Source organism: Trichosurus vulpecula, chromosome 5, assembly GCF_011100635.1.
Source record: "Trichosurus vulpecula isolate mTriVul1 chromosome 5, mTriVul1.pri, whole genome shotgun sequence".
NCBI lineage: Eukaryota > Metazoa > Chordata > Mammalia > Diprotodontia > Phalangeridae > Trichosurus > Trichosurus vulpecula.
This window is the reverse complement of record NC_050577.1, coordinates 207,062,701-207,090,479: the sequence shown is the minus strand read 5'-3', so window position 1 is coordinate 207,090,479 and position 27,779 is coordinate 207,062,701. Positions and strand designations below refer to the sequence as shown.

The 27,779-nt window shown below is 37.5% G+C and overlaps 1 protein-coding gene across 1 annotated transcript; it reads right to left on the bottom strand.

Moving 5' to 3' along the window:
• Window positions 1–5,840: 5,840 nt before the first annotated feature.
• On the bottom strand, window positions 5,841–27,233 carry LOC118850335 (prostaglandin-E(2) 9-reductase-like). The gene is made up of 9 exons (XM_036759653.1): window positions 27,083–27,233; window positions 21,350–21,517; window positions 19,054–19,170; window positions 14,269–14,346; window positions 13,355–13,477; window positions 12,597–12,706; window positions 12,038–12,200; window positions 9,487–9,569; window positions 5,841–6,867 (listed from the first exon to the last, which is right to left on the bottom strand). Exons 1-9 carry the CDS (start codon window positions 27,167–27,169, stop codon window positions 6,825–6,827), a joined length of 972 nt encoding a protein of 323 aa, XP_036615548.1. The 5' UTR covers window positions 27,170–27,233; the 3' UTR covers window positions 5,841–6,824.
• Between the last annotated feature and the right edge of the window lie 546 nt (window positions 27,234–27,779).

The following is a 27,779-nucleotide window of genomic DNA, read 5'->3' as shown; positions in this document are numbered from 1 at the left end:
AGGACAGAGTCTTGGGGATACACAGTAGTTAGAGGTTAATGAATGGAGGACACTAAAACCAATTTACCATTATGTTAGCTTAGCAGGGCTGAGAGTACACTAATAAGACACTTACCAGTGTGTGCTATCAAACTTTATTGATCTAGAGCATGCAATCATCTATTTGACAATATAAGCATCAACTCTTCTAGGAACAAACCATGAACCTAATTAATAAAGATCTTGCTAAATGTAAGATTGATGCCTATGACAAGGTTTCTTCTTTGTTCAGCCAGAAGCCATGAGTGGAACAGCTAGGTGGCACAGTGAATAGAACACTGGCCCTGGAGTCAGGAGGACTTGAGTTCAAATCCAGCCTCAGACACTTGACCCTTACTGGCTGTGTGACTTTGAGTAAGTCGTTTAACCCCAACTTTCCTTCCCCCGTCCAAAAAAACAAAAACAAAACCAAGAAAAACCATCTTCGAGGTGGCATTCTGGCAAGTCTCCATCAATCAGCCCTATGCTTGAGCAAACACAGGATGCTCAAATTTCCAAACATGGCAAAAGAAGCTTATCTGTCCTAGTGACAACCCAGGAGCAGACAGATGGCTGGGTTCTCCATTGGGTTTTTGTGGTTGTGGCTAAGGATTTTTACAAAAGATCTCTGACTTCTGATTGATGAATGATTACCTTAACTTATCATGAAAGAAAATATTGTCAAATATTAAAGTTGTTTACCAGACTTGGGACACACATACGTGTATACACACACATGTATGCATACACATGCACAAATGTTGTTTATCAAGTTTAGAGGATACACACATCATTTGTAGTTGTTTAACCAATTTAGGAGATAAAACAAGCGTGAAATTAGTTGATGTTTACCAAATTTGGGGGACATACACATGATTGCCAGACTATATCACTCAAGTGCTTATCTTGATATAGAAAAACAGTTTACATAACAACTAAATCACAAAGTGAAAGCTTAAAACAAAATGGAATTGCTCATTCTAAGTTAACAAACATATTCTCACTACAAGGGAGCTTCATGTGAATGATGATCCAGCAAAGGAGAATGAAATGAAATAGTCATCCAGGTAGGAGAAGAACCAAGGGTGAAAAGTGTCATAACACCCATAGAGAAGAAAGTGAGGATCTACTAGAACAGGGTGGTCAATAGTCTAATAAGAATAAAAACATAAATAAATAATTATAAATAATAACACCACCTAATAAATCTCTCTAACAACTGTGTTCTAGTTTGGCACAAAAACTCTGAGGCTTAAATATCTTAATAAAAAATCATGTAGAAAGGCCTAGAAATTTCCTCATGCGGCACAGTTTGCATTAAAATTACAAATCAAGAACAGAATATTAAGCTAACATAAAGGGAAAATAAGTCAAAGATACATTTGTCATGTTAGGTCACAACAACTAGTAATATGCAGCTCAAGGACTACAAGACATAATAAAGTTATTGTGAATCACGATGATTCCCCCCAAAATAAATTATCAGGACAGGCCACTCATACTGATACACTTGTTAGTATCTTCTGATAGCTTGCCGTGTGTATGAGAGCACATAGGCATTTGTCACATGGGCCATTTGTCTTGACCAACAAGTGTGAACTTTTACAGGCAGAATCTAAAAAGTGCTGCCAAGCATAATGTCTTTCCTGACTTTTAAATTTACCTTTAAGTTTGATACCCACAATGCCATTTCTTCTGTCTACTTAGCACAACAAAAGACATCTCCTATTTCAAACATTTCAGCATATACCTCTTCTTTGTTCTGGATTAAACCTTTTGGCATCCAAATCAAAGAACGAGTCAAGCAACATCATTCAATTATGATTACCATATGTTTGCCATACAAATGCAAAGAAGTACAGTAGTTAATATAAAAACCCAGGTACCATGGTATAATCAAGGAATATAAAAAGAGAATCATACCAGGATTTGAAACTCAATTGTCTGTCTTCATGGAGTTTTATCTCCTGCCTTCTAATATAAACAGACAAATTATGAATATGTTCAGGTGTATCAGGAATGTGAGTATAACCTTCTCTCTAAAGGCACATATTCCACCATCTTAGCTAGCATGAAACTTATAGCCAATCAGTTCTGGAGAGCTACTGTTCTGACAGCAACCCCAACTGTAAGTCTAGGAAATCAACAATACCGTTATTTACTTTTTCTATAAGTCAAGATAATAAAGTTTCTTATTAATATTTCTAGCAATGGGGGCACATAGTTTTTGCAGTCTGTAGAGCACCGGCCCTGGAGTCAGGAGGACCTGAGTTCAAATCCGGCTCAGACACTTGACACATTTACTACCTGTGTGACCTTGGGCAAGTCACTTAACCCCAATTGCCATGCCTTCCCCCCTACAAAGATATATATATATATATATATATATATATATATATATATATATATATATGTGTGTGTGTATATATATATATCTGTGTGTGTGTGTGTATGTGTGTGTATATACATATATATATATATATAGAGAGAGAGAGAGAGAGAGAGAAATTTCTAGCTTTTTCTACATCTACTGAAACAATCATGGGGTCAATTATACTTATAATTTGCATAATATAACCAGTATAAATTGTACCTGGTAATAATGTATAATCTTTGAGATATGTTGCTAATATTTGTTTTATAATTCCCCCCCTCTCTTTTTGGTCTGTTCTTGGTTTAGATATTAAGATCATATATTCATAGAAGGAATTGAGAGGACTCCTTTTCCTGTTGTTTTTTCAAACAGTGTAATATTGGAATGAGTTGATATAATTAACACAGAAATCCATAAAATCCTAAGGTTTTTTTTTTAATTTGGGAGTTCATTTTATAGTTTGGCTTCAATTTATAGATTTTTTAAGAATTGGGTTATTTAAGTCCTCCGAAATAAGCATTTACATAGTACCTTTTATGTGCCAGTCACTAAGCTATATGCTTTACAAATATCTCCTTTGATGCATCCAACAACCCATTCAGGTAGGTATTGTTATCTCCCTTTTATAGATGAGGAAACTAAGGCAAATGTAAGTTAAACGACTTACCCAGGGTTACACAGGCAGTAAGTGTCTGAGACCAGATTAGAACTCAGGTCATTCTGACTCCAGGCTTGTATTCTGTCCACTGTGCCACCTTGCTGCCTCACTGAAATTAATGATTTTTTTCTATGATTTGTTCTTCCATCCACCCATTCTTTAAGACAAGATATTTAGTCCACAATTAAATGATTTTTTCATTTCCACTTGTTAAATATTTATATTGCATCAGATCCATTAAAGATGTGTTCGTTTTTTCTGCATTTGTTTGTGAAGTTTTAATGCCCTAATACATGATCAACGTGTGAAGGCACCACATACAATGAAATTATATCTATACTCCTTTTAATTTCCATTCAGCAGTCTCCAGAGGTGCATGATATCTAACTTCTCTAAAATTCTATTCATCTTTAACTTCCCGTTTGTTTAATTTTTGCTTATATTTATCTAGGTCTGAGAGGAAAAAACTGACATAGTGGATTCAGATGTGTTTTATAGGTAGGGTATGTTGCAGAATTTCTCAATCAAGAGGATATTGGCTCTCCTGGGAGTGTTTCATCCACCAGGATGTCCTTGGACTGGATGATAAACTGAGTAACCAAACTGAACAGAAATGAGATTGGCACCTAAGGAAGACACATGATGGTATGGGAAATCTTTATTGCATTGTTTGAACTTAGCCCTGTGTGACTGAGAGACCAAACCTGTTGCTTAGAGAACAAAATATGCTTAACTCAGGACTTCAAATTACACTGACTAGAAACCTTCCAGTGGAGGCAGATCCACAGATTGGTATGAGGAGTTTTCTCCTTTTATACATCTCAATAAACCCATGTGTCTTATGTGGAAACTGCCTCTGCGCTGACCAATCAACTGTTGTTTCCTTGTTCTTTTTTAAATCTTATATAATCCTATAACATACTCAAGAGACTTGGGGAAACAGACCACCTTTTTTTTCAGCTCTCCCCCCTGCTAGATGACTTAATAAACTTAAAAAGTTTTAGTGTCAGAAGTGGGATCTCTGATGGTCAATTTGAGAAGCCCAGAGTAGGGCAGGACTGACCTAGATGGGATCAATCTGTATGGTGAGAACCAAGTGAGGTACCTTAACTATCCAGTGGAATGCAGTATTTGTTCCCTTGTTTGAACTCTATATACTATAGGGGGCTGTGTGACACCCTGACTCAGAATAATCTCAGAGTAGGTTTAGAACAAGCCTAGCCACTCTTACTAGGAAATGAGTAGTCCTCTAAGATTGATTACCTAAGAACTCTGGAGGCAATGCTGCCATTTGCTAAATTTGGCCATTAACACTCTGTCTCAATCTTTTGTCTCTCTGTCTCTCTTTTCTTTCTCTCCCTGTATTCCCCTCAACCCTCCTGTAGCCATTAAAAATAAACTGGATACCTCTGTCTGGTGGCAGCCACCCTGATATCCTGGTGAGACACTGTGATCCAGGACTCAAATGCAGAGGCCACCACTTGAACCACATGACCTACCCAGAGGCAATCTTTTATCAGGTATTTGTGTTTGTCTTCTCATGTCCTAATATCACTTTAGTTGACTGAGTGACATTGATGTACAGCTCACCTAATATCAGACCTACACCTATTCACTTGGGATATCCCCAGGTGAGTGAGGGAAACTCCAATGTGTATAAGTCAGATAAAATGTTAGGTTTTATGGGCCAAACACTAGTACCCCAACAGCAGGAAACCCCTTTTTCTCCTACCCTAGGAGGTTCTCAGGGAAATATGCTATGTCATGCCTAGTGTTACTTGTAGATTCTGTTACTTTGGCAGATTTCTAAGGGGAAAACACAGCTGAACAATAAAGTCTGCTGAAAAAAAATGCAGAAAGGGAGTTTAGAATAGTGGGTGGGGAAGATGAATGAATCTCCTAGTTTTCTATAATCTGATTCTAAACTCTCCTTCTCAATAACCACAGATTCACTCCCACTTAAGACTTTTAGCTCTAAATAAGGTTTTAAGAATTTAAAAAGAAAAAAATCTTTAGGATACTTTCTCTCTCATTTCAATAGTCACATGGGGGTTACAGAGATAAAGTTAGACAAGCAAAGAAAGGAAATATTTTTTTTGGTTTGTAGAAATTTATGGCATTATAAACTAATTAGAGAATAAATTTGTAACTGAAATATAACATCTTTACCATAAATTTCCAAATTAGAGTTTAAAGATTTTTATAAATGCTGAAATATTTTAAGAAGAAGATGAGAATGTGAAACTTCCACTGTAAATCCTTGGAATGGACTTAATTTAAAACAATGGCCTCTAAAATTGAGGTGCTAGCAAGTATTAATCTTTGGGAAATTGACAATTGTGATTGTAAATCCAAACTAAATTATAATGTGATCCATTTAATGTTTCACCCTCCATAGCTAGATTATACCTTAATGAAAGAAACAATTGATATTTGGCATTAAGGTGATATACTTAGAAACTGCATGAATAAGAATTAAAAGTGTAATTACTCTATACCACTCTTCGGTATAAAATGCCAAATTCATAGGCGATGAAGTGATTTTTTATGTAAGAAGATTCATAAATGCATTAGACCAAATTGATGATATTTGCCTGGCAATAAGTTTAAAAATCCTGTTTTTGTTAGGCTTACAAGTTTATTTTATAAAGAATGCTTTTTTGAAAATAATATTTAAATAAATTTATTTATTTATTTTTAGTTTTCAACATTCACTTTCATAAATTTTAATTTTTCTCCACTTCGCTCCCCTGCCCCTTCCCCAAGATGGTATGCAATCGATATAGGCTCTACATTAAAGAATGCTTTTTATTTGGTAGATTTAATATGATTGATTTTTATTTGATAGATTGTTTAGCCATTAATTATTAAAATCATTAAAGTGCACCTGGAATAATCAGTATTAAAGTTACATCTTCTTTACTACAGATAGACTCCAGATTCAAAGATTTATTTTTGCCTTATGGGTTACCTGAGATATGGATATTTGTCAGCCTCAGGGCTTACAGGGGCTGGTTTTCTTCCAGCTTTTGTATGAACTATAACCTATTCATTATTTCTATGTAATCACAGAATGTGATTGTTTTCTTAATTTCTAATGATTGATTTCTGATCATGTGTGTGTGTGTGTGTGTGTGTGTGTGTGTGCATGGGTGTGGGAATTTATATGATTGGCTTTCTTCTCCACCCCAGAGTTACAGAAATTACTGCATTCATGCTGGATATCAAAGTAGCTGGCATTCAATTGTAGAGAACTGAAGGGCACTGCCATTCCTAGGACAGCTGATCTATGCTACTATAAAGATGGTGAAGTAATGAAGTTGTCCATGAGAGTTGAGGAAATTCAGGAATGGAGTAGTTAGGATGCTGGAGGGGATATCAACATATGGATTGAAGTACTTAGAATAACAATGAGATCTGAAAACAGAGGAAGATTGTGAACTAGATACTAGCTCTGATATAACCTCTCACAGTTAAGGTTACCTTTCTTGGAAAAAAGTGGATAACACTTGCACTATTGCATGAAAAGTACCTGGTAAACTTTGAAATGCTACATAAATGTGTACCATTGTGTCTGTCTTATTTGGGGCAGGAAAGTCAGGGCTTATGATAGAACAATTATTTTAAACCTATGCCTTGGTGTAGGCTTAGCTATGGTGCATGGCTTAACCATAACACTGGATTTAATTTCCATAAAAATCAACAGAATGTCAGCTATGCCTTTGAGAGAATTGCAATGCCTCAGGACCACAAATCTTCTGAGTCAGAACTTCATTAATATTCATCATTAAAAGGATAGTTGGGATGTTCCTGTGAACTAAAAAGGGAGAAATATACAAGTACAAATCTTATGCATTAAAGAAATCTCTCCAACACACCAACCCCAACAACCTATATCCCGCAAAACCTCAAATATCCAGATTAAGAAATGCAATCTTTATAGCAGTTTGCTTTCTTTGGCCCGTGCATCTAAACACTGAGCCAGGACTTAGCTGTAGGTTCATCTTGTCTTGAATTCAAGCAGTCTCTGTTCAGTTTCCTCAAACAAGAAAGCATTTCTGAGACACAAGGCAAATAAATGGGTGGTATAATAGAGCCAGAGAAAGAAATGGCAAATCACTCCAGTATCTTTGCCAAGAAAACCCCAAATGGGATTACAAAGGGTCAAACATGACTCAGTCAGTACATAATTGAATCAGTAAACATAATAGATCCTGGCTCTGGAACCAGAAAAGTTGGATCCAAGTTCTGGCTCTCTCAATTACTGGCTGTATGACTATGGGCAAATTATCCTAATGTTTCAGAAGCTCAATTTCCTCATCTTTAAAATGGAGAATAATGTTTTTTTGGACTACTTGTTTTACATGGTTATTGCAGGGTTTGCTTGGGACTATGGGTAAAAAGGACATTGCAACCATGAATCACTATGTAAATGTCTACTATTATCATTAAGAAGGGCCATATAAAAAGGGGTATTTGGAGGGCTCTGATTTAGGAAACTGAAGCCAACAGAGGAGAAGTTTGACCTCCAGTCAAACTGGCAGGAAGTGGGAAGAAGAGGAATCAAAGGTAAAATGTAAGACTTGAAATTCAGTGATTTTCTCCTCATAATCATCACACTGAATCCCTATACCACGGCATGCCTTTATCCACATCAATTAATAAAATGGGCTTTGTTCCTATAGCATGGAGGGAATTTAGAGAAAGAAAAGTATTGTGGTGCACTGTGGCCAGGCTCTACTATGAACGCCATTAAATTCTGATTGTTTAACATCAGAAGGAGAAGATATTCCAAGGGCAATCAAGAGCATAGTAAATATTCCACTATGCAGCAAGTTAGTCAGTCAATAACCATTGACTATGCCTACCATATGTGAGGCACTGTGCTAAGCAACAAGGATACAAAGAAAAGCAAAAGACAATCTCTGTTCCTGAACAACACACAATCTAATGTGAGTGAACGCATGCAAACAAATAATGTTATTCAGAAAATAATCGAAAGAGGGAAGGCACCATAAATACTTTTATATACGGAGATTTTTTTTCCCTTATTGATGATCTCTTAGGGATGCAGATCTAGTAACGGTGTTGCTGAATCAAAAGGTATGCACAGTTTTGTAACCCTTTGGACATAGTTCCAAATTGCTCTCCAGAATAGCTTGATCAATTCACAACTCTACCAACAATGAATGCAATTCTAATTTTCCCACATTTTCTCCAACATTTATATTTTCCTTTTTTCTAATAGTTGTGAGATGGTACATCAGAGTTGTTTTAATCAGCATTTCACTAATCAACAGCGATTTAGAGGAACGCTTCTTAAACTGTGGGTCCCAACCCCAAGTTTGAGAAGCTCTGATTTAGAGCATTTTATGTGATTATAGATAGCTTTAATTTCTTCATCTGAAAACTCCCTGTTCATGTCCTTTGACCATTTATCAGTCAGGGAATGGCTTGTATTCTTATAAATTTGAATCAGTTCTCTATATATTTCAGAAATGAGGCCTTTATCAGAGGAACTGGCTGCAAAAAATTGTTTCCCACTTTCTGCTTCCTTTCTAAACTTAGCTGTGCTGGCTTTCTGAAAAAAACCTTTTAATGTAACCAAAATGATCCATTTTGCACTTCATATTGTTCACTATCTCTTGTTTGGTCGTAAATTCTTCCCTTCTCCATAGATCTGACAGGTATACTATTCTTTACTCTCCTAATTTGCTTATGGTATCACTCTTTATGTCTAAATCATGCACCCATGTTGACCTATGTTAAGTATACAGTGTAAGAGTTGGTCTATGCCTAGTTTCTCCATACTGTTTTCTAGTTTTCGAAGCAGTTTTTGTCAAATAGTGAATTCTTATCCCAAAATCTGGAATCTTTGGGTTTACCAAACAGTAGGTTACTATGGTCATTGACTACTATGTCTTCTGTACCTAACCTATTCCACTGACCTACCACTCTATTTCTTAGCCAGTACCAAACAGTTTTGATGGTTGCTGCTTTATGGTAGACTTTTATATCTGGTACAGCTAAGCCACCTTCCCCTGCATTTCTTTTCATTAATTCCCTTTATATTCTTCATCTTTTGTTCTTCCAGAGGAACTCTGTTATTATGTTTTCTAGCAAAATAAAATAATTTTTGATAGTTTGATTCGTATGGCACTGAATAAGTAAATTAATTTAGGTCGAATTGTCAGTTATATTAGCTCTGACTACACAACACCTGACCCAGAATAAGTGCACAGGAGAGGTCCAGAGTGCTACTGCAGAGAAAAAGAAGAGGAGATTTGATGACCATTGTAAAACATTATACTTTGTAAATTTATAACTTCTCTGTGAAGGACTTGAAAAAGGACTCCTTCCTTTTAAGTGCTCCCCCATGTCCCTGCAGTCACAGACCTCTAAGATAGAAAGTAAGATTCTAAAGGCGAAAACTCACTTCCTAAGGTTCACGTAACGAGGGTTTTTGTTAAGGCCATCAATGGCTTTCATGTCTTCTGGAGTCAATTGGAAGTCAAACACCTGCCAAGGAAGAGAGGATATTATAATAAGTAGGATCTGCTTATAGCACGTCAGAACAGAATAGGCAACTTGACTGTCTGAATCAGTCACACTCTCCACTTAGGCTATGGTAACTCTGTTTTGGTACTGGAAAAACAACTGACCTGGAAAATAGATCCAAGGGAGATAATTGAAAACAATTGAAACTATGATATAAAAAAGACAGAGAGATCGTGGGAATCATATTTCAAGAAATTATCAAGGAAAACTGCCCTAATATCCTAGAACCAGAAGGTAAAATAGACATTTAAAGAATCCACCAATCGCCTCCATAAAGAGATTTCCAAAAGAAAGCTCCCGGGAATATTACAGTCAAACTCAATACTTCAAGCAGCACCTACATTGAAGGATTAAAGGGCTTGGAATATGATATTCCAGAAGGCAAAGCCTAGGATCACAACCAAGAATCACCTACCTAGCAAAACTGAATATATAATCCTCAAGAGCAAAAATGGATATTTAATGAAATAGAAGGCTTTAGAGCATTCCTGATAAAAAGATCATTGCTGAACAGAAAAATGTGACTTTCAAATATAAGACTGAAGAGAAGCATAAAAAGGCAAAGAGGACATAATAAAAAAACATAAGGGATTCAATAAAGTTAACTGTTTACATCCCTACATGGGAAAGTGATTCTTGTAATTTTTAAGACCTGTATTACTATTAGTCCAGTTAGAATGGTATATGTAGAGAGAGGGTTCAAAAATAAGTTGATTTTTATGTGATGTCATTTAGAAAAACAAATATAAGGTATGGAAACGAAGGAGAAGAGGGAAGAGAGGTAGAATGGGGTAAATTATCTTGCATGAAAGAGGATTACAGAGGGAATAACACACATACTCAGTAGGATATAAAAATCTATTTTACCATATTTAGAAGTAGAAGGGGAGGAGAATAAGAGAAGGAAGGGGACTGATAGAAGGCAGAAGATAGAGAGCAGATGGACGAAAGTGGTGGTCAGAAGCAAAACACTGGTGAGGAGGGACAATATGAAAAGAATGAGAAGGATGAACAGTGGGAAAATAGGATCAAAGTAAAACACAGTAATCACAACTGTAAATGTGAATGAGCAGCAATCACTCATAAAAAGGAAGCAGACAGCAGAGTAGATTAAAATCCAGAGTCCTACAATATGTCGTTTACAGGAAATACATTTGAAGCAGACACACAAACACACATACACACACACACACACACACACACATTCTCACAGAGTAAAGGGAAGGGGCTGGAGCAGAATCCATTGTGCTTCAGCTGATTAAAACAGAAAAGTAAACAATTTTAAAGTACAAAGAAGTTTTGGATTTAATGTCTGCCCTCTCAGGCAGCCAGAAGGGTGAGGAGAATGATAGGAGGAGTGGGAAAGAGTTACAGAGTTTGTTTTTATCAGATCTCCCAAGAAGACATTTCAAAATAAATGTCTGAGACATCTCAAATTTAATATGTATGAAAGAGAAGTCATCATGATTTCCTCCAAAGCAACACTGATTCCAAACTTCCCAATTTCTATAAAAAGAACCACAAGTTTCCAAATCTCACAGGTTCATGATCTTGGTGTTATGCTCACTCCCTCACTTTCTTTCACTCCACAAATATAATTAGTTGCCAGATCTGGATGTTTCTGCCTCAACACTTCTTATATCCCATCACTTCTGTTTGCTCAGATGGCTACCATCATCACTTCTCACCTGTAGTATTGGTCACTCTCCTTCAAGTCACTCCACAGTTTAGTCCATTTTCCTCACTGCAGACAAAGTCATTAACCTTAAGGTCAGAACTCACTGTGTCATTCCCTTATTCAATAAAATCCTTGTTGTCTAGAGGATAAAATATAAACTCCTCCACAAACTGGCCCCAACCTATCTTTCTCTTGGTTCCTCACAAACAGCACTGCATCTCTTGTCTTCTTTCCTTTGCACTGCCTATCCCCTATGCCTGAAATGCATTCTCTCTTAACCTCTACCTCACAGAATCCCTTTCTTCCTTTGGTATAACTCAAGTACTAACTTCTATATGAAGTCCTCCCTGATATGCTGAACTGCTAATGCTCTGCCTCCCAAACTACTATGTACTTAACTGCTATGTATTTATTCTCTTTATATTATATATGTGTATGATATAATGTGAATAAATACAAAGCAGTCATTCCAAAGTGCATATTACATAAACATCACACATACTATCTCCTCAGAAAACTGAAGTGAACAAGTATTTTCTTGGAGATCTTTTGAAAATAGCAGAGAATGTGGGTAAATTCACATTTCTTTCCACCAAACTGAATCAGTGAGGTCCACAAGACTCTTCAGGAATCACCTTCCTAATGACCAGCTTTCAGTCTTCTCTATTTTTCATCATTTTCTCCAATATTCCATTCACCAAAACCAGTGTTTGTGCATCTGCTTAAACCAATTCTGCCCATGCTTCTCTACCTGAAAGTTCTCTTTTATGCGCTTTTCAGTGAAGCTCTTTGCCAAGACTACCACCCCTCGCTGAATTTGGTATCGGAGAGCAACCTGGGCTGGGCTCCGATTATGCTTCTTGGCAATGGCTCCCAGGACTGGGTCTTCTAAGACAGTGGGAAACTGTTCAGTCCTGTAAGGGAAAATGAACATTTTGAAATCTGTGGTCAGGCAAATGGGGCAGAGTTCAATGCCATGTAGATAGTTTTCATCCTTTAACTTTTTATATTTTTCAAAGTATTTCCATAGACATCTCATTTGAACTTCAAAATAATACCATGAGATGGACAGGGCAAAAGTCATTACTTGTCTTTACATATAACGAAATAGGGTTTAGAAAGGTTAAATTATTTCTTCAAGATTATGCAACTAATAAAGTGCCAGAGGTCAAATGGGAATCAAATCCCGTTAATTATAATCGTATAATCAATGCTGTTTCCATAGCTCAGTGTTGCATAATTTGTAAGTATACACAAATTTGGGTAGACAATTAGTGTCTAAGAAATCCATTACAGACCCCCTTTCTCACCATGGAGCCTCTCTCTGGGATCCCAAAGCACTGTATGCTACCAATATGATATCTTTTGACTTGCAGAACTCCAACAATTTGCTCTGGTTCAGGTAAGGATGGCATTCCACCTGTAGTACAATAAATACTGAGGTTTTAGCTAATAAAAATCAGATGCATGAGGCCAAAAAGAACAATATTAAGCATTTTAATAATTAAAGGACTTGAGAATTACCTAGCTACACCACAAATCACAGAATGTTAGTACAATATATGTCTGTTTAAGGGCCTTTTCACATAGAGCCATTAGTGCTAAAAAGGGCAGAAAAAGTAGTTTTGAATTAAAGAGAAGACTAAAATCAATTAATAAAGGATATAAGATTCAGCTACTGCCATTGATGTCTGAAAGAATTACTAAAAGAACTTTGGTTTAATAAAAGCTATTTAAATGAAGAAACAGAGCTTTCAGGTATTAATTGTCTGAGTAATTGTGAATATTAAATCAACTGTTTAATAAAAATAGACTCAAATGACCTTATGGATTATATAGGATAAAACCCTGTATGTTTGAAAAATTTTAGGTTCGAAGGACCAAAGAAATAAGATTTGTTTATTAAAAACTAAGAAAATGTTTGTAAGAAGAAATAGTTTCAAGAACAAAAAATAAGATCTAGGACCCTGATGAAGATAAGAATTGCAAGGAGCTATGGTTCTTCCATTCATTTGTCAGGGAGGGGAAGGATAGGAAAGAAACTGCACTAGAAAAAGAATTGTTTTACCTGGTTGCAGACAGGTTTATGTTTAAGCCCAGTTTTATTCAGGATCATCTCCAATTGCCTGCGGTTGAAGTTGGACACTCCAATGGACTTCACAAGTCCTGCATCCTTACATTTCTCCATAGCCTGAATAGAGAGAGATTGTGAACCCCTATGGAACCTTGGAGGATATGTCAAGTAGAATCCTTCTCCCATTCATCACCTAGCCTTGATCTTTTCACTTGCTCTCCTTTAATTTGAAAAAAGAAACTCAGGAGAAGGCATGTCACAGAATTCAAACCTGGAAGGGGCTTTAGATACAATTTAGTTCAACCTCCTCATTTTTTTCCTGTTTTGATCAAGGAAACCAGAGTCTAGATAAGCTATTGCCAAACACCATACAGGTAGTAAGTAACCAAACCATGATTTGAGTTTAGGTCTTCTAACATTTTTACTATGCTGGTTCAGAGGACAGCTCTTCACCAGGCATATTTCTAGTTTTAAAAGAAAAAATATTAACTGAACTTTATCTATGTGACACTGGCTCCCATATGCCTTTTCAATCAAAGTACGAAAATCTGGAATTTAAGTAATTATTTCAGTAAATGAAATTTAATTATTAATATAGAATAATAGAGTAAATTATTAGGGTCAAGAGACTTCACTATCTTTTAGTCTAGCCTTCCTCATTCTTCAAATGATACCCGAGATGAATCACTCAACATCCAGAAATCAGTGTGAGAGCTAAAATAGAAGTCTAGGTTTCTAGCCCTGCACATATTCCATTTAAGAAGCTGCCTTGCATCTCTTCATTTAATGAAATTCACTTCCAGATACCTAAGGATCTCCCTCTCCAGTCACAATCACTTCCAGGCAGGGCTAACTTTACCTCAAAGCCATAGCATGTTTTTTGGTGTCTGCTTCCATAAGTCACCTACCTCCCAAGTATCACACAAATCCACAGAGTCACCAATAACTTTTTGATTTTCGTCCATTGGCATCAGGTCTTTGCCAGGCTGTGATTAGAGAAGAGAAACTTGTCTTTTTGAGACACTCAAGCAAATGAGTGATTCTATTCAATTCAACCTGCTGTGTGCATTGCATAAGGCACTGTGCCAGATGCCACAAATAAAACATTAAATGGTGATATAGTTCTTGTCTTGTAGGAGCTTATCTACTAGTAGAAATCAAGGCCATAGATAATTATAATACAAGTCCAGAGGATCAGAGATGTGGACCAGGAAAAAATCTTAGAGATCGTCTAATCAAACCCGTTCATTTCATTATGTATTTAAAACTTTATTGATAATTTGTGACACAAAACATTTCTCAACCAATATTGAATTAAATCCAATAAAGAAGCATATTTCCTGAAACAACCAAAACTGCCTAATTTAATCACATGGTTCTGTATGTGCATATGACACTTTTTAACTTGGCAGTCTACTGATACTTAAAAAAAAAAAGATGTGTCCTTTAACTGGAATAGTCTAGAATTTTTTATACAACTGTAGTCATGTATATCCATTCACTCACTCAATCCATAAGCATTTATTAAGCACCTATGGTGTGCAAGGCCCCAAGCTAGGCTCTGGGTTGACCAAAAGGAAACAATTCACTGCTGGATACTTTTAGTGATTCCTGTTTTGTTGCCTGTGGCCCAGAATCAAATTGCTAAATCTTCAATTCACTTTTATTTATTTGTTGGTTAATCAGCCTTCCATAGTTGTAGCTTGTTGTGCTTGAAGAAATTCTCCCCTCCCCTAACATATTCATTCCTCTTCCCTCTCTGACTTCCCTCTTGTCCTTCCTTAGTCCATTCAAGTCTCTTCTTCATTTTATCCCTTGTGCTTATACTTTGCTTTCCCCACATAAATAATAGTATGACTCATGTATCCCTTCTTCCCCAGCCCTCTCTTTCCATAGGGTATCTACTTTAAACACCCATACTCACTGCTTCTCTTTCCCCCTCACTAACAAATAGACAAAGAAGGGTCCCCTTTTAATATGTAAGCACTGGACCATCACCCAGACTCTTAAGGCTACTTGAACTTGTTGACATTTCACAAATTTCTTTCCTCCCTTGCATTCTGTTTTGGAGGCAATTGGGGTTCAGTGCCCAAGGTCACACAGATACTAAGTACGTGAGGCTAGCTTTGTAATCAGGTTCAAATATGAATTCAGATCCTCCCTACTCCAGGGCTGGTGCTGTGCCACCTAACTGATCCTATCCCTTGCATTCAAAGACTATGAAAAGAACACAGCCTGCAGTCAATGACTACAGCAATCTAATCTTTGATAAACCCATAGAATACAGCTTCTGGGCTGAGAACTCACTATTTCACAAAAACGGCTGGGAAAATTGGAAGATGGTATGGCAGAAACTGGGCACAGAACAATATCTTACACCATATACCAAAATAAAGTCAAAATGGGTACATGATTTAGGAATAAAGGCTGAAACTATAAGTGATTTGGGAAAGCAAAGAATAGTTTACCTGTCAGATTTATGAGAAAGAGAAGAATTCATGACCCAACAAGAGATAGAGAGCATTACAAAATGCAAAATGGGTAATTTTGATTATATTAAATTGAAAAGTTTTGTATAAACAAAGCCGATACAAAAAAGATTAGACGGGAGGCAGAATATTGGGAGAAAATCTTTACAACTAGTGTCTCTGATATAGGCCTCATATCTAAAATATACAGGGCACTGAGCCAAATTTATTGGAATACAAGTCATTATCCAATTGAGAAATGATCAAAGGATAGGAACAGGCAGTTTGTAGAGGAAGAAATTAAAGATGTCAATAGGCATATGAAAAAATGCTCTAAATCACTATTGATCAGAGAATGAAAATTAAAACAACTCTTAGGTACCATATCTCTCCTGTCAGATTGGCTAACATGACAAAACAGGAAAATGATAAATTCTGGAGAAGATGTGGGAAAAGTGGAACACTGTTACATTGTTGGTGGAGATGAGAACAGATCCAGCCATTCTGGAGAGCAATTTGGAACTATGCCCAAAGGGCTATAAAAATGTGCATACCCTTTGACCCAGCAATACCACTTCTAGGGCTGTATCCTAAAGAGATCACACAAGGGGGAAAGGGACCTGTATGTACCAAAATATTTATAGCAGCTCCTTTTGTGGTAGCAAAGAATTGGAAATCAAGGGAATGGCCATCAATTGGGGACTGGCTAAACAAGTTGTGGTATATTAATGTAACGGAATATTATTGTGCTATAAGAAAAGGGGAAGATATGGAATTCATAAAAACCTGGAAAGAGCCACATGGTATGATGCTGAGTAAGAGGAGCGGAACTAGGAGAACATTACACACAACCACAGACATATTGAGTCTGTGATGACTAACTTTGATAGACTTGGCTCTTCTCACCACTATAAGGTTCAAAGACAGCCCTAAAGGTCTCATGATAGAGAGAGCTATCTACATCCAGAAAAAGAACTATGGAGTGTGAATGAAGATTGAAGGAAACTATGTGCTCTCTCTTTTTTATCTGTATCTTTTTTTTTGGTTTTGTTTCTTCTTTCTCATGACTCACTCCACTGATCATGGTTCTTCTTTATGACTCGACTATTGTGTAAATATGTTTAAGGGGAAGGTATGTGTAGAACATGTATCAGATTAAATACTGTCTTGAAGGGAGGGGTTAGGGGAGGGAGGGGAAGAAAATTTGGAACTCAAAAACCTGTGGAACTGAGTGTTGTAAACTAAAAATTAAATAAATAAATAAATGGAAGAAGACAGCCTCCGGAAATAGAGGCAGTCAGTCCAGTTCCCACATACCTACTCTAGCAGAACTGAACTTCATATCCCACTGAATAAATGATCAAGAAATTAAGGAGAAACGATAGTATGTGAAATCTTCCACCCCATAACTGTACAAAAAAATCATCCAGCAGCCTAGAGACAAGAAAAACACTCTCTTCTCTCCTCCCAAGCAAAGCTTCCTGGAGAGGTGTGGCATCTGTGATCTGTAATACTCTGGGTCTAGTTTCTGCAAGAATGGAGGACTTGCCTGAGAATGCCCTAGGGTGTAGACTTTGAAAACTCCAGGGAGGAACAGATAGAACTACTGACCTGCCACTGAGCTTAGGTCAGAACAGCCAAGGCCAGAGCCAATGGGATCTGAATACTCTGTTCTGAGATGCCATAGGTAGCCTTGAAAACCCAGCTGTCTGAAACTCAGAGAACATGGGGAGCCAAATTCTAGGAGATGAAGGTCAGTACAAAAACACAAGGAATCCAGGCCAAGACCAGGCAGAGCAAACCACATCACCCAAACACCCAGCAAGAGCCCTTGCCTGTCCCTGGAAAAAAGCCCCATTTAAGAAACTAAATCTAGAGATGAGTAAATCAAACACCCAAAATAATAATTTAAAAATTTACTGCAAATCAAAGTAGAAAGAATGGGAGATTTAACAGTGTAACAGTTTAAGTATACAACATACTGGTGCCCTACTATTCAACAAAAAGAAGACCCCAGTTACTGGAATAGGTACTCACTACTTAACAAAAATTGGATAGTAGTGTGGAAGAAATTAGATTTAGATCAACACCTTATAACTTTTGCAAAACTTAAGCTGCAAATGTGTATGTGGCCTACATGTAAAAGACTACATTATGAACTAATTAGACAATCTTGCTCTGTTTCTAACCTAGGCAGGTTTGCTCCTCCTGAGGCAACCTGGGGGGCTCACCAGATCTGTGCCAGCCTTGGTGGAAATGATGGACACACAGTAACACTACTATAGATCACAAATCTCTAACTCAAGCAATTCACCAGCCTTAGCCTCCTCAGGAGCAGGTGTGGAGAAAAAATAGGCAACACAAATATTATGTGACATCTTGATGGACTAAAAATGTACAGATCCCCAAACCTCCTGGTGGTCTAACATTAGAAGGTCCATGACCTCTATGCAATGAGAGTATGAGCTTCAGGATGGACTTATCTCACTGTTGTAGTTTCTTCCTGTCCTTAGATAAGACATACTGAAGTTTGTTCTAAAAGGACTGCGTTCACAATTGTCAAAGACTAATTGTAAAACTTTGTTCTCTGCCCCTTACTGCATGCTGTTGAACATCTTTTTTTATTCTGACAGTAAATCCCACCACTCGTATTCCAAATACTCCTTTTTTCTCCTTTGACTGATACCCCAAGCCTTTACTGTGAAATGCCTTTTTTTCCTCTCCTAAGTTGCTACACAATGCTCATAAGTGGCTGTGTACTCTAAGCATCCTGAAGGTCACAAAAACAAAATCTATACTAAATCAAAGAAATATGAATTTGCTGTCAGCAAGAGCAGATTGCTTAGCACTCTAATAAATCTGTACATTTTTCCTCCTATCTTTGACTCACAGTCATTGGAGCCTGCTAGGACTATATGCCTCTCCCAAGAAGTCAAGAGAATTCCCCAACAGGGAGACCATAGGCATTCACCACCATGACCAGCCTCATCTCTTGAGGCTAAATCAGGATACCCTTGGAAATGTTTACTTGTAGACATCTACTTTAAATATTAGGACTCTGATACCCAATCCTATCAACATTTATCTGCAGTCCTCTAGATAAAACCTGAATAGGGACAAAACATTCTTTCACTTCTTATAGGAGGGCTGAAAAATACCAAGTCGGAAAGGAGAGAAATGTGGTCAAAAAGTCTTTGTACACCTAGAGGGGGTTCTAGCACTTACTTTAAGAGAAATAGGAAAATGGATAATATAAAGGTCAAGGTAATCAAGCTGGAGGTTCTTCAGGGTCTCTTCCAGGGCTGGCCTGACCAACTCTGGGCGGTGGCATGTATTCCAAAGCTAAAGGGAATAAAGGAATATTCAAAGTAACACCATATGTTCTTTATCAAAGCAATTCTAAGCAGGACAGAAAATTGTGGCAATAACAGGACAGCAGACTGAGTTCCCACAATGGCCAATTTACAGAAAAATTGTGAAGTAGCTGAAGTTCTTCCTTGTCACTTAATCTCTCTGTGCCTCTTTTTTTGTTTGTAAAATGAGGGATAATAAATAAATTCTATCTACCTCCAAGAGTTCTTCTGAGGCTCAAAAGAGATGTCACATGTTTTGTAAACAGCAAAAGGGACCTCTTTGGGAATTAGAGAAATTTAACCACTAAAGTGAAGGTCTTGAACTGCCTGTTGAAGGACAGTTAGGGTTAGAACTAGTGAATGTACACCCAGTATGGACACATCTCTGAATCAGGGGGTTTTAAAAGAAGTACTAGACAAGCCTGGAGCTAGAAAGGCAAGAAGAAGAAATAGCCATGGAGTGGGGTGCTTTCCCTGGGCAAAACCTACCTGACCTAGTGAAAAATGAGGTATCCTCCCAACTCAGGTTAATGTCAGAATTTTGAATATACATGAAACTGTGTTTTGGTAACTTATTGAGATTTTCTTCCATCTATGCAAGGAAGCTGTAGCTACAGAATCAAATGTCAAAAGAGATGATAGGGAAGTAGGCACTGAGATACAACACCTTCACCTTCACCTTTTCTGTTGGGTCTAATGGTGAAACTACATTGTTTCCTAAGATTGAACACAAAGATGATTTAGTAGCACACAACAGACAACAGGCCAGACTTGCAACTTTCTATGCCTGTAGTTTGGGAGGAGTTTTAGGAAATGGTAAGCAACATTGCTGTTACTTTGGTCCCTTATGATTTACTTTTCTCTCTACTTCATTTTAGAAACCTTTAATAAGATTGATTTAATTGGAACAAGGAGTTTGCTGTCCCCAGCAAATCAATGTAATGACTAACATCTTCTTTAAGTTTCAAGGTCGAAGTGCTAGAAATCAGCCACCATTGGGGACCAAAGGAAAAGAATAAGAATGAGCTAGAAAAAAAGTTGTTAAAGTGTATTTTAATCCTTTTCTTGTCTAAATCCAGTTAAATATGGATAGCAAGTCAAGACTATGAGAAAACCTTTAAATTAAGTCCATGAGACTTTTTAATTACATAATAGGATGTCACTGAATTTCTACCAAATTTAAATGCACATTACTGCTGTTCAGAAGCAGTTAAGCACATGTAAACTTCCTTAAAAAGAAGTTCCAGTCTACTTTTGTCTTGTCTTTAAGGCATTGTTCTATATTTGCCCAATGATAAGTTGCTTTTAAAGAATGACTGATAATTGACTACATATTTCTGATTTGTATCCTTTGCATTAAATATGGAATTTAACTTCCTGGTAGAAAATTTATTTCTAATTTTTTTAAAAAAATACAAGTCTGTCAAACACTAAATTCCAAAATAAGAATATTATTTTCCTCCAAATTAACTCCACTTTTGATCCATTAGTTAAAAATAAAATCTGCTAAGTGATCATCCCATGGAGTCTTCTCACAGTTTAGTCAAGGAACTTACATCCTGACTGAAAGTACGAATAATTTAAACTTTAGTCTTCAAGACTAAATTTAAACTGCTAGCACTGTTATGTAACTGTCAGTTCAAAATATTAAGTCCACTGAATACCAAAAATTTACGTTGGGTATGTCATAATAAGGAAAAATCTCACAGCTGCTCATTCAGAAAATATGGTCACTATACCTCCTTAATAGTTTGTCTTGGAGGTGCTCATTTTTCTCATTGTTCCTGAAGTGATTTCTTAATTATCTATTTGGGAAAATTAAATTTCCAGCTATTTTATACTAGCTTAAAACTGGTTTAAATGTACGCTTCTGAAGAACAAAGACTGTGTCTCTTCTTTAATAAACATCCCTGTGCAAGTAGTTGCTTATTAACTGAGTGGCCACTCTACCTTTGAAATTAAATGACTGAGAGTTAAATTCCATTATTTCTGATCAACACTAGCTAGCCTTCACCTTTTCCCTTATGCAGCATAATTCACTTTTGTTTTGTAGATTGCCTTGGTTGGGAGGATTTTTTTTCGTGCCACTTAGGATAATGTTTATATTTCATCACATTTTTTAACCATGAAAAAAAAATCCCACAAAACTCAATCACTTTTTTGTATACCTTCCCCGTGTAGAATATGTCCTCTCTGGTCACTGTCCCATCTGCAATCTTCGCTCGGATTGCCTGCCCAACTTCTTTTTCATTTTGATATAGGAAAGCCCCATCAATATGGCGGAAGCCCACTTCAATAGACAACTTTGTGGCCACCTCATGTTCACTTTTGGGAACCTAGGAATTCAAAGGGAGAGAATTTCAACCCGGATAAAGACATCTTAACCCATGGGACCTCCTTCTCTAAACATGGTCCTTTAATTATTGTTGTTTCTTCCCACTGTGAGAGATGAACAAAAGTTAAGTTTCCACACAATAATTAATTGTCAGCCTTGAGTAATAAAGGGAGTAAAAATTAACTAAGGCAGGTGGACCCAGCCAATCAGAATAAAGCTAGTTTAAATCAGCCAGAAAATGGTCAGGGTTGAACAGAGAACTGGGTCAAATGGCTACTAGCATGCTTAATTGGCTAGTTGAATATTACCTTACACACCCACAGGGAGGAGTTTTCAGCCATTTTTCAACATGGCACCTATGAAGAAGGAGGGGAGACATGCTAATACATATCAAGGGGGAGCATACAAGAAGGTGTATCAGGATGAGTATAACCCAGAAGGGAGCAGACCAATCCATTCTCTGAAAGGAAGTACTGGGCTGATGCAGCATCAGTCTAACACCATAAAGCTGCTCTCACTTTTGTATTCATTGCTTCCTCTTCCTAAAGAAGAACAAAGCCTGCTCCTGGCCAGCAACATAGCCCAACTCCTTCAGATTCCTCAATAATAAATTGTCCTTGACACCTAAATCTCTGTGCCAAGCCTGTTTCTAATACCTCTCCTCTATTTCTCCAGCTCCACTTTCTCTCTTGCTTGTCTTTTTCTTGGTCAAGTACTACTCATGTTCTTGCATGAACAGCTGCATTTTGTCATTTATTTTCTTTAGATCCTGATGCTTATTTTTCCACTTGGCTATTTTAAGAAGTATGGGGCTATTAGGCAATAGAGAGAATTAGACATTTTGGCAGATACGCATCTGCCCAGGTCAGCTGAATTCTTTGACTGAGACCAGGGGTGGGGAACCTGCAGCCTCAAGGCCCCATGTGGCACTCGAGGTCCTCAAGTAAGGGCCTTTGACTGAATCCAAACTTCCCAGAACAAATCCCCTTAATAAAAGAATTTGTTGTTTAAAATTGGACTAAGTCAAAAGGCCACACCCAAGAATCTAGGAGGCCACATGTGACCTGGAGGCCCCAGGTTCCACACCCCTGACTTGGAGTTTTGTCTTTAGATTTCAGTTTTAGGATCTGCTGCTACATTCCATGCCTTTCCTCCTCCCACAGCCCATAGTTTAATAGAATGTTTTGTTTTAAGTATATTGAGTTCCACGCTACTGCAAGACAGCAGAGAACTATGCCAGAAAACTGAGCAATATTAATTCACATTGCAAAGCCAGTAAGACCTAAAGGAGAAGAAAAGCTTTCAATGATAAAAAGTTTGGGAGAAGACTTTTCATTTATCAGGGGAAAAAACTGAAACAACATAAACTTAGAATTACTACCAGTCATGGACTGGAAAATAAAAAAAGAAAATTAACTTGACTTCTGCTATCCACGACACATTTAAATTAAAATTTTAGAATCACCTAAAAGGAAAAAACTGAGAGTTTAGAATTATTGTTAGGGAATCTATACCTATAGCCTCAGCCATCCTATTGATAAGGATAAGAGGGCAAATAATACTAGTTCAAAAATATTATAGTTCAGGGAAAGGTCAGCACCCTGAATGTGGAGAAAATGCAAGCAGAGAAAAATGAGCACAAAGACCAACAGAAGGGGCTACAACTCTCTGAAAAAGAAATACAACCACTTTCATAACCACCAGATCCAGGGAGCATAGATACCTCTGAGTAGTGGGGGTGGGGGGTGGGGCGCTCTGAACAAATGGGTACTCAGAATCCCATCCAGGGAATTATAAGGTCCTTCTCATAAGCAAACCCCCAAAGCAAAATGTCACCTCAGAATATACATACACTTTTGACTAATTGGCTCAGAACCAGAAGGCATCACAACCCTTGTGACTCAGTGCCTAATTATCTTACTACCAACAAGTATGAAAGCCTTCCTACAAGCAAGCTTCCCCTTAGCAAGCTTCCCTTTAGGCAAATTCCTCCCCCAATGGGCTCTATGTGACTCAGGATGTGTCACACTATGACTGAACATATGTGGTCACATAGGCCTATTAATGGATGGGGAAGATCTTCCTATTCCATTAACATTATAGGCAGAAAAGGACATTAACCTCTCTCTTCTCTCTTCTCTCTTCTTAAGGAAAAGTCATCAACTAGGTTTCTTCCACCAGAGGAGGGCATGGCTGGAATAACTAAGAACTAAAGAAAAGATCTCTCCTCTCCTCCCTCTCTCTCTCTCTCTCTCTCTCTCTCTCTCTCTCTCTCTCTCTCTGTCTCTCTCTCTCTCTCTCTCTCTCTCTCTCTCTCTCTCTCTGTCTCTCTCTCTCTCTCTCTCTCTCTCTCTCTCTCTCCTTAAAAGAAAAGCTATTGTGCCTGACCACAAGAGAGGAAAACTTTGGAGTCCATAGTGAAGAAAAAGGCCAAAAGAAAGACAACAGAGCTTGTAAAGGAAAGGTACTCAATTAGATCTGATCCCCCAGAGTAGAAGAAACCTAGAACTCAACCCCTAAGGCCTCAGAAACAAAAATGAATTAAACAAAAATTAAAATAAAAAACTTTTGTGAATGCAGAAAAACACAAAGGCACAAACCAGAAAAGAATAACACAAAAACTTCTATAATCAATACCACAAAGAAAATAAAGTTCTCCCACAAGAAAACTTCTAATTTATTTTTAAAAATTATAAGAGTTTTAAAAAGATATTATAAAAGAAATCAGATTTATGGAGAAGAGAACTAGGGAAAACAGCAATAGCTTAACAGCAGAGGTCCAAAACTTTAGTAACAAAATCTCTAAAAATTAGAATGGAACAAACAGAAATGAATGATCCTAGGAGACAACACAATCCTTAAAACGGGGTCAAAAGAAATGTCAAAATGAGAAAATAAAGTGAATGTGAATGGGATGAATTCATCCATAAGATAGAAGATGGAATGGATTTGGAAAACAAAATCCAACAATATATTCTTTACAAGAATCATCCTTGAAACAGACGCAACAAAGAGTTAAAATGAGGGGTTGGGACAAAATCTATTATGACTCAGCTGAACACAAAATAGCCAGGGTAACAATTATGATTTTAGTCAAGTCAATAGCAAAAATACTTAATTTAAAAGAGATATAGAGAAAACTACATTTCACTGAAAAGTAACACAATAATTGATTTCATGCTTAATATACATGTAATCAGTGGCATATCTATTAAAAACAAAGGAAAAACTAAATGAATTGCAATGAGAAACAAACCATAAAACTATAATAATGAGGGACTTCAACTTACCCCTTCAGCCCTATCTAAATGAAACAAAAAAATGAAAAATTAACAACATAAATAGAATCTTAGATAAATTAGATATGATAGACTTTTAATGATTATTAAAAGGAAATAGAAATGAGTATTCTATTTCTCAGCTGTGCATGACTCCTTTGCAAAAATGGATCATGACTTAAGATCAAGAACAGATGCAGAAAATGATAAATATTATATATGTATGTAATACATATTTACTTTACTTATAATGCAATGAAGTTATATTATTAAAAAGGGCCACTAGGAAAAGTATTAAAAATAAACCATACCACAAAGCTCAATTTAAGTATCATTTTGTCCAGAAAGCCTTCCCTTATTCCATCTCACCCTCTCCCCACTTGGTTCCTAGTCTCTGCTTCAAACTTCTCATAATTCTTTGTGCTATAATTCTCTAATGCAATTATCATATGACATATATTTACAGTTTTCTGAATTTGTATCTTATTTTTCTTTTAGATTGTGGCTTTTGTGAAATTAAGGGCAGTGTCTTACCTAACAGACCAGAAAGTATTAAAGTGACTCTATTTTGTTCTTCCTAGCTTGAAGGTCCCCAAATACCATGTTCTTTCCTCTTGTTAGGATAGCCCTGCTCGGGCTTGTACTCTTCCCCAGCTACTCAATCAGTCTTAATCAACACATCCAGACCTTCATCCTATGTAACCTCAACCAATCATAAAATTTTGTGTGCACAGCTGCACCCTACAATAGTAACAACTCCCTTACCCATCCTTCTCCCCCTTTTCCAAAAGTCCTGGTTTCACCCCAGAAAAGGGAAGAGGCAGGCAAAGCATGTCTAGCATTGAGACAGTGACACCTAGAGAGGGAATGGGTTCAGAGCTGTGACTGTTGGTCTCTCCTCAGCTGGGCTATTTCCCCACAAACCCCAAACTACTTCAAGAGCCCTGCCACCCTGAATGAAGGAAGAAATAAACTGCCTGCTTTCTGGAGACCACTATGTGCAAGCACAGAGGGAGGGGGCTGGAGAAAACCTCTTGGCTGGCTCCCATTTGTGCTCACATGTTAAGCAAAATGCACCTCCCTCCCCCCACTATTACCTGTCTTTGCCCTTTACTAGCTGTTATATTCACACAGCAGCACGAATATTCCCTAAGTACAGCTTTGCTTGCTGTGCACTTTTTTCTTCCCCAATGCTCAGACTATGCCAATATTCAGGTGCCCTCAGGCTGGCCCTGCATTTCCTGCACCTGAATTTGAAATAAAGCAGACTCCCTTCTTCTCACCCTCAGGGAGTCAGGGGAATCCATCCATCCATCTTCCAACATCCACACGGGTGCACAGGCTCAATAAGTACTCTATGTCTATAGAGTACAACCGTTTCCTCTTATAATAAATGTCCTTGCCTATGGTACATATTTACTTCAAAGATGGTGCACTGTTCACAGTAATTTTGTGACTAGAAGTGGAATTATGAAATGGCTTGTGCTTATGGCCTCAGAGCAAAAAGAGCTCCTTGCCTTGCCCTGAGTAAGGGCTCTCTCTCCAGTGTGGTTCCTATTTGACCTTCAAGCCTCAATCAAAGGAATACCCGGCAACATTAAGGACTAAGACAACCACAGGTAAAATATAATATTAAAAATTAATATAATTAAATCAATTTTATGTAATAATTACATTTTATATGACTTATCTAATTTATACATTTAATTAAAATAATTAAAAACAAAATTAAATCTGGAAAATGTTCTTTAATAGAATTTTTTTTTCAAACACGACTAAGCAGAAGGCAGGGGCAGGACCTCTGTTTTTCTCTCAGCACTCTGGCTCCAGGATCGAGCACGCATAATAATACACAACCCCACATCTCTCTGCTCATCCATTTAAATATCATCTCTTATGGTCTCGAAGATGGAAAAGGCAGATATAGCAGACATTGTCCGCCACAAGATGCTCATCTCCTCTCCTCATACACTTCTAAGTACTTTTTCAAGCTCTGGGGCTTAGTGAAAAACCTTCCTCCCTCCCATCTCAGAGCTGATCTCACATTAGCTTTCTTTTCCCAGCCTTGGAAGAACTCGCAAAAAGGTGGTAAAGAAATTCGAGATGTGATCCATTTACCACAGTGTTAAGTTTGTACAGAAATTCACTATCCTGCATTTGATACGCAATTGTGTATTTCTACCCCAGAGTCTCCAGCCCCAAACTGGGTGGTATGGGAAGGGAATTAGGATAACACACTTCGTCTGCCCTTCCACTACTCACCCTCACCCACAACCCTCTAAACTTACACTTCTAGGTGCGTAAGTACCAAATCCCAGCACCGGGATGGTATTCCCATCGTTCATTGTCACCCTATGAGAACTGGAAAGAGCCATTTCTTTTCACCTCACAGGTCAGGTCAGTTCTGTGCAGTCAGAAAACTCCCACACCGTGGCAAAGACTAATTAACTGAAGCATTGGCTATTTATATTTATACTCTATTGCCCAACCAAGCTCAGAGGGAGTGACTTGGGGTGGAGGGAACAGCAAGTCACGAATCACCTCCTTACAGCTTCCCCAGAAATGTAGATGCACTGAAATGTTTGCGTAAATAGTGTCTCTGTTTGACTTAAATTTGATTATCATCCCCTTTTTTGGTAGTTATTCCGAAAGGATGGTGGGGTTGAGTGGGAGGACGAAGGAGAAAGGGGAGAAACACAGCGGGGGGAAGAAGAGGGTGGAGAGGAAGACATCAAGAAGAGGGAGGAGTGATGGGAAGGGGAAGGAGAGGAAAGCTAAGTAGGTGAGCTGCTATGTGCAGTCTTTTTGTCCCTTTCTCCTGGAAGGCAATACACACACTGAGTTTGAAAGGAGGTAATGCACCCAGAGGAAAGTGAAACTGCCTTTGTAGCAGAAAGAGTTCTCCAGGCATGTGTACTGATAGTTCCATCTGCCTTGCTTGCCACAATCTCCTTGGTAAAAAGGAATTAATTTTTTTTTTCTGTT

Excerpts from the sequence above, each read along its gene's own strand:
- LOC118850335 (XM_036759653.1), bottom strand. The coding sequence starts at position 27,169 with ATGGCTCTTTCCAGTTCTCATAGGGTGACAATGAACGATGGGAATACC. Across the intron at positions 21,518-27,082 it reads GTACTTACGCACCTAGAAGT|GTTCCCAAAAGTGAACATGA; the intron begins GTAAGTTTAGAG and ends TTGAATTCCTAG. Across the intron at positions 12,707-13,354 it reads ATAAACCTGTCTGCAACCAG|GTGGAATGCCATCCTTACCT; the intron begins GTAAAACAATTC and ends ATTGTACTACAG.